Here is a 6,452-nt window from a genome sequence, read left to right on the forward strand (position 1 = left end):
CGGCGGTGCGGTGCGGCGGCCGGCGGGGCGCGTGGTCGGGGCGCGGTAGTGTCGCGGACTCGGACGTGCCAGTGGCGTGTGGCGGAGTGCCGTGGACGGTCTGGGGACGTGCGGGACTCGTGACGGTTCGTGCGGTGCGGGTGGCAGTTTGCCGGAGACCCGTGGCCTGCGGCGGGTTGAACCGTGGTGCGACCGAGACCCGGGTTGTGACGTCACTGACGGACCGACGCCATTTTGGGGCAGCAGCACCCAGCGCCGCGGTGCGGAGCGGCGGGGAACTACACAGCCGCCAGCTGGCCGTCGGCGGGTGCGTCAGCTGACTGCTGCTCAGCGGTTGGACGGTCAAGGTCGGCCGGAACAAAACAATCATGGCGGCGCCCATGCTCCCGGGGGTGGACCGGTTCGTGATGGGCGGTGACTTCGACAGGTGGCTGACGAGTGTGGACCTCTACCTGGATGCTTTGGATGTGACCAGCGAGGCGCGGAAGCGAGCCATGTTGTTGCATCTGATCGGTCCGGATCTGCAACAGGTGTTTGGCACGCTGCCAGAGCCGGTCGGGGTGGAGGGGGCGTATGAGATCAGCAAGGCCAAGCTGAGGGCGTACCTCACCCCTGCCCGCAACACCATCGCGGAAAAACTGGCCTTCAGCACTATCCGGATGGAGGCTGGTGAGAAATTCGAGGCCTACCTGGCACGGCTGCGGGTGGCTGCGAACCGATGCGGCTTCACTGGCCAGAGTGTGGACCAGGAGGTCCGGAACCAATGCCTGGCCGGCACCAAGGGTAAGCTACAGGAGCGGCTGCTGCAGCGGGCTGCTGAGCGGGGCGACCAGCTCACCCTGCAGGATGTGGTGGCTGCTGCTACTGCCATGGAGCGGACGGAGGCTCTCATTGAGCAGATGCGGGGCCCCAGCTCAGCGGCTGAACCGGGACAGCTGGTGGCGGGGGCAGCCGGCCCAGCGGCTGAGCCTGTTCAGCTGGTGGCCGAGCGTCAGCTGACCTGCTACCGCTGTGGCCAGCCGGGCCACAGGAGAGCGGAGTGCCAGCAGCAGCCGAAGCAGCAGCAACAGAGGACACCGACAAAGCGGCAGGGGCGTGGTCCGGTTTGCTACAAGTGCCGACAGCCCGGACACCTCAAGAAAAACTGCAAGAGCAAGGTAGTTCCTGTCCCAGTGCAGGAAGTGTCCCAGTCCGAGACAGAGCTGTGGTGTGTGCAGCAGGGTCAGGGGTCAGAGGCCAGTCACATGGCCCCACTGAAGATGACCCTACAGGTCAACGACACGGACATGGAGTTTGTGGTGGACACGGGAAGCCCAGTGACCATCATAGGATCGGACAGCAGTGTTCCAGGTCTGTGCCTACAGAGATCGGACTTAGTGCTGTCGTCGTTCACTGGACATGCCATCCCTGTCAAGGGTGAGGCAGTGGTGAAGGTTCAGCGTGGCACAAAACAGAAGAACCTGCGTCTGGTGGTGGTCGACTTCCCTAAGCCAGTGAACCTGTTGGGCAGGGAATGGATGGCAGCCCTGGGCCTGACCCCACACGGGGTGCTGCAGCTGAAGAGGGAGCAGCAGCTGGAGGATGTGTTGGCAAGACACCAGGAGGTCTTCAGTGAAGAACTGGGAAGGGTGCCGATCAAGATCAGCTTGAAGCTGAAGGAAGGTGCCAAACCAGTGTACAGGAAGGCAAGAACTGTACCATTTGCCCTGCAGCCGCTGGTCGACAGGGAACTGGACCGCTGGGTGGAGGAAGGAATCGCTGAACGGGTGGAAGCAGGAGTCTACTCCGGGTGGGGCACACCGCTGGTGCCCATCCCGAAGCAGGACGGTGTGCGCTTGTGTGCAGACTACCGCATCACTGTCAACCCGCAGCTGGAGCCTGTCCGGCACCCACTCAGGACTCCAGAGGAGCTGTTTGCCTGCATCAAGGGCAAAAGGTTCGCCAAACTGGACTGTAAATGCGCCTATCAACAGTGTGAGTTGACAGAGGAGTCGAAGGACATGACCACTGTGACAACACAGCGGGGCGCCTACAGGATGAACCGCCTGCCCTACGGCATTGCCACATGTGGAGCTCTGTTCCAGTCGGTCATTGACCAGGTGACTGATGGACTGGAGGGGGTCGTGTGCTACCTGGACGACCTGCTGGTGACTGCAGACTCGGAGGAGCAGCTTGTGGAGCGGCTGGACAAAGTGCTGGAGCGTCTGAAGGCGAACGGGGTGCGTCTGAAGAGAGAGAAGTGCGTGTTTAACGCCGAGAAGGTCACGTACCTGGGATGGGAGGTCTCTGCTACTGAACTGAAGGCACTGGAGGACAAGACCAGGGCAGTGAAGGAGGCACCAGAACCGACCAACGTCGATCAACTGAGATCGTTCATCGGATCGGTCAGCTACTACCAGAGGATGCTGCCGGACCTCGCCACGGTCCTGGCACCTCTGTACGCCCTACTAAAAAAGGGCGTGTCGTGGCGGTGGACGGCGGCCTGCTCAGCGGCTGTGAGCAGGGTGAAGAGGATGCTGTCCTCCCCGCCAGTGCTGATGAGGTACGACGTCTCACTCCCTCTGAAGCTCGTGACGGACGCCAGCGCCACCGGGCTGGGAGCCGCTCTGGTCCACGTGACGCCGGACGGGCTGGAGCGACCCGTGAGCTACGCGTCACGAACACTGACTCCGACGGAGCGGAAATACGCGCAGGTGGAGAAGGAGGCGGCTGGAGTCTCGTTCGGCATCCGCCGATTTCATCAGTTCCTGTTCGGCAGACCGTTCACGCTGGTCGTGGACAACAGAGCGCTGTCTCGGATACTGAGCCCGGACAGAGAGCTGCCATCGCTCGCCGCAGCCCGGATGCAGCGGTACGCTCTCCAGCTGGCGGCCTACCAGTACCGGGTGGAGCTGCGCAGGACGGAGGAGATGAGAGTGGCCGACACTCTCTCCCGACTGCCGGTGCGGAGCCGGGTGGACGAGCAGGCGGCGACGCAGGAGGAGGCCGACTCCAATGGACACAGCGTGCTGTTCATGACAGAGAACGGACCGGCGCTGACAGCCAGGGACGTCGCCGCGGCCACCCGCCGAGACCCAGTACTGGCCAGGGTACTGGCGGCGGTCAGATCGGGCTGGGACGCAGTCGTGGATCCTGACCTCGTCCCGTACAAAACCCGCCAGGAGGAACTGTCAACGGACGCAGACTGCGTGCTGTGGGGCGGCCGGATCGTAATTCCGCGGGCCCTGCGCACGCAGGTGAAGAACGAGCTACACGAGGGACATTTCGGGTGCGCCCGGATGAAACAGCTCGCACGGAGATTTGTCTGGTGGCCCGGTCTGGATGCGGAGTTGGAGGCGGCGGCTCGGGACTGTGCGGCGTGCGCAGCCAAGCGCGCGGAGCCACCTCACGCTATCCGTCACCCATGGGAGCCGGCCGGCGGGCCCTGGGAGCGAGTCCATGTGGACTTCGCCGGACCGCTGCTGGGCTACAGCTACCTGGTGATCGTGGACAGCTATAGCAAGTGGCTGGAGGTGCTGGCTATGAAAAGCACCACGGCGGAGCGGACGGTGGCGGCACTGCGCACGGTGTTCGCTCGACTGGGACTCCCGGTGCAGCTTGTGAGTGACAATGGTCCTCAGTTCGCCTGCGAGGAGTTCGCCGCGTTCATGACGGCGAACGGCATCCGACACACGCGAGTGGCGCCGTACCACCCATCGTCCAATGGGCTGGCGGAGCGGGCCGTTGGTACGCTGAAAAACGGCCTGAAGGCGGCGGCGGAGGCGGGCGTGTCACCTGAGCGGGCGCTAGCCAGATTCCTGATCGCGTACCGTTCAACCCCACACGCTGTGACCGGGCGGACGCCAGCGGAGATGATTTACGGCCGGAATCTCCGCACACGATTTAACCTGCTGGTGCCGTGTGCCGACGCCACTCTGCGCGCGGCCCGGGTGGAACAGCAACTGGCAGCGGGTGGCCGAGCGCGCGAGTTCCGGCTGGGGGCGGCCGTGTGGGCCCGCGCGTACGGCGGCCGACAAAAGTGGACCCGGGGCACGGTGGTGGCACGGCCCGGGCCTGTGTCCTACGAAGTGGACATCGGCGGCGCGGTGTGGTCCCGACATGCGGATCAGCTACTGGCAGCGGACGGCCACCCTGCCGCCCCCGGCAACGACGGCAGCAAGCGCCCTCCCAGCGGCGCCTCACCCGAGGCAGGAGGGGACAGTGGCGGCGGCGGCGGCAGCGGAGTCACCAGGCGGGCCGGACTGGCTCCTCCCCATGAACGTCAGTGGGCGGACGGCGGCCAGACCGCACGCGCGGCCGTCAGCCGTGACGGCGCGAGCTCACCGGTCGGCGACGGAGCAGCGGCCGCCGGGTCGAGCTCACCGGTCGGCGACGGAGCAGCGGCCGCCGGTTCGAGCTCACCGGTCGGCGACGGAGCAGCGGCCGCCGGTTCGAGCTCACCGGTCGGCGACGGAGCAGCGGCCGCCGGTTCGAGCTCACCGGTCGGCGACGGAGCAGCGGCCGCCGGTTCGAGCTCGGCGGCAAGTGTCGGAGCGGCCAGCAGCAGCAGCGCGCACACCGGGGAGGCGTGTGCGGCACGTGACGGCGGCTCGGGCATGCCGACCGGCGCCTCCAGTGTCGAGGGCGGCGGCGCCGGTGAGGTGACAGGCTCCGGCGGCGTAGCCCGAGATGGTGCCGCCAACGAAACCGCTCGCCGCCTCTCCAACAGACAGCGCAAGCCCACGCGCCGTCTGATCGCGGAGGTGTGAGTAGAAATGCGCCCCGAGCTAGGGAATCGCTGTATGGTCAGTTAAATATGTGTGGACGCGAGCTATATTGCGTAGATCCGCGTTGGTTTGCTTTTCATCTTACTACCTGTTTCTCCTTTCTAAGTGGGGAAGTTTGTTCATTAGTAAGGGGGGCCGGGTGTGGCGTCGCGCCACCTCTGCGCGGTGTTAATAACCGGGAGTTTGTGCGGACGCCGTCGGGGGCGCGCCAATCGCGGGTTGGCGCTGTGACGTCAGTCGCGCACCGGCGCCCGGCGAGGGGGAACGTATAACGTATCGCCTGTTACGCGTGCACTGAGCCGAGAACGAGGAATACATCTCGTACCGTTCCGCCCGGTCTGTGCGCGGGGACTGAGACCACGACAGAACACCCCAGGCTCTGTCAGCCGTCGTACGGCTCTCGGACGGACACTCTAATAGATCAGCCACAGATCAATAGATTGTCACAGACCGTCCGTCCAGCCACGCGCTACCCACAGCGCAGTACGACAATTGGTGACCCCGACGTGATCCCCGTTGTTCGACCTTAGCCTCTCGTCATGCCCGCGGACAGCGCACAGTCCGGCGCCGCAGCTCAAGACCCAGCCAGCGTTCCAGCTTCAGCCTCCGAGTCAACTCATCGGCCCATGGCTAGCTTCCGGCTACCACCATACTCTCCGGAAGAGCCCGACCTGTGGCTACTGCAGGTGCAGTGCGCTTTCGACGTCAGCGGGGTCGACTCCGACGAGCTGAGGTTTAAGCTCCTCGTCGCAAACCTCCCCGCCAACATCGCCGTCCAGGTCAAGGACGTCATCCGGTCATCTCGGTCTTTTGACGTGCTGTGTGCGGCGCTCCAAGCCCGCCTGGCACAGTCACGCGCCGACCGACTACAAGCCCTGCTCGGCCGCCAACAGCTCGGCGATCAGAAGCCGACGGCGCTGTTGCGCTCAATGCGCAACGAGCTAGCCGCAGCCGGGGACGCCCCGGTTGATACAGAGCTCTTCCGTACCCTTTTTCAACAACGGCTACCGCAGCCCGTCCGTGCTGCCCTCGCCCTCCTGCCAGCCGACAGCACGCTTGACGCACTGGCAGAAGCGGCCGACCGGTATCTGGAAGCTAGCGGACCGGACCCACGGCTATCAGCGATCGCGGCACAGCCGTACACACAGCCGGCACCGCCCATCGCTGCTGCAGTGACAGCCCCAGCGCCAGCTGCAACCCCTGCGCTGGACACCGTCATCGCCTCCCTGGTCGCTAAGATGGAGCGCCTGGAGGCCAGCAACCGACGACTCGAGGACGCCGTGCGACGCGACCGCAGCCGTTCCCGGCCGCGCCAGGCATCTCGCCAGTCACGCCGCCCGTCACCGGCTCGTCCTTCAACGCCGCCGCACGACAACACGCTGTGTTGGTACCACCAGCGATTCGGCGCCCAAGCGCGCCGATGCAAGTTGCCGTGCTCCTGGATCGCCTCGGAAAACTGAGGCGCCCCGTGCTAATGGCGCAAAGCACGGGCGCCCCTCCTGCCGCGCCACTACTCTTCGTGAGGGACACGGAGACGGACCGGCAATTTCTAGTCGACACCGGGGCGCAGGTCAGCGTGCTGCCTCGCCGCTGCCTGCCCAACGGGTCTACGCTGACCCCTGCTCCTGTCAGCCAGCAGCTCGTCGCGGCAAACGGCTCACCGATCGCGGTGCACGGCACCTGCCT

General features: G+C 65.4%; 1 protein-coding gene across 1 annotated transcript; it reads left to right on the top strand.

Annotated features, from left to right (window-relative positions):
• Positions 1-368: 368 nt before the first annotated feature.
• LOC122384176 (uncharacterized protein K02A2.6-like) lies at positions 369-4,748 on the top strand. Its single transcript, XM_043371256.1, has one exon. It carries the CDS (start codon positions 369-371, stop codon positions 4,746-4,748), a length of 4,380 nt encoding a protein of 1,459 aa, XP_043227191.1.
• Positions 4,749-6,452: the final 1,704 nt, after the last annotated feature.

Source organism: Amphibalanus amphitrite, unplaced genomic scaffold (genome assembly GCF_019059575.1).
Source record: "Amphibalanus amphitrite isolate SeventyFive unplaced genomic scaffold, NRLGWU_Aamphi_draft 000183F_arrow, whole genome shotgun sequence".
Taxonomy (NCBI): Eukaryota; Metazoa; Arthropoda; class Thecostraca; order Balanomorpha; family Balanidae; genus Amphibalanus; species Amphibalanus amphitrite.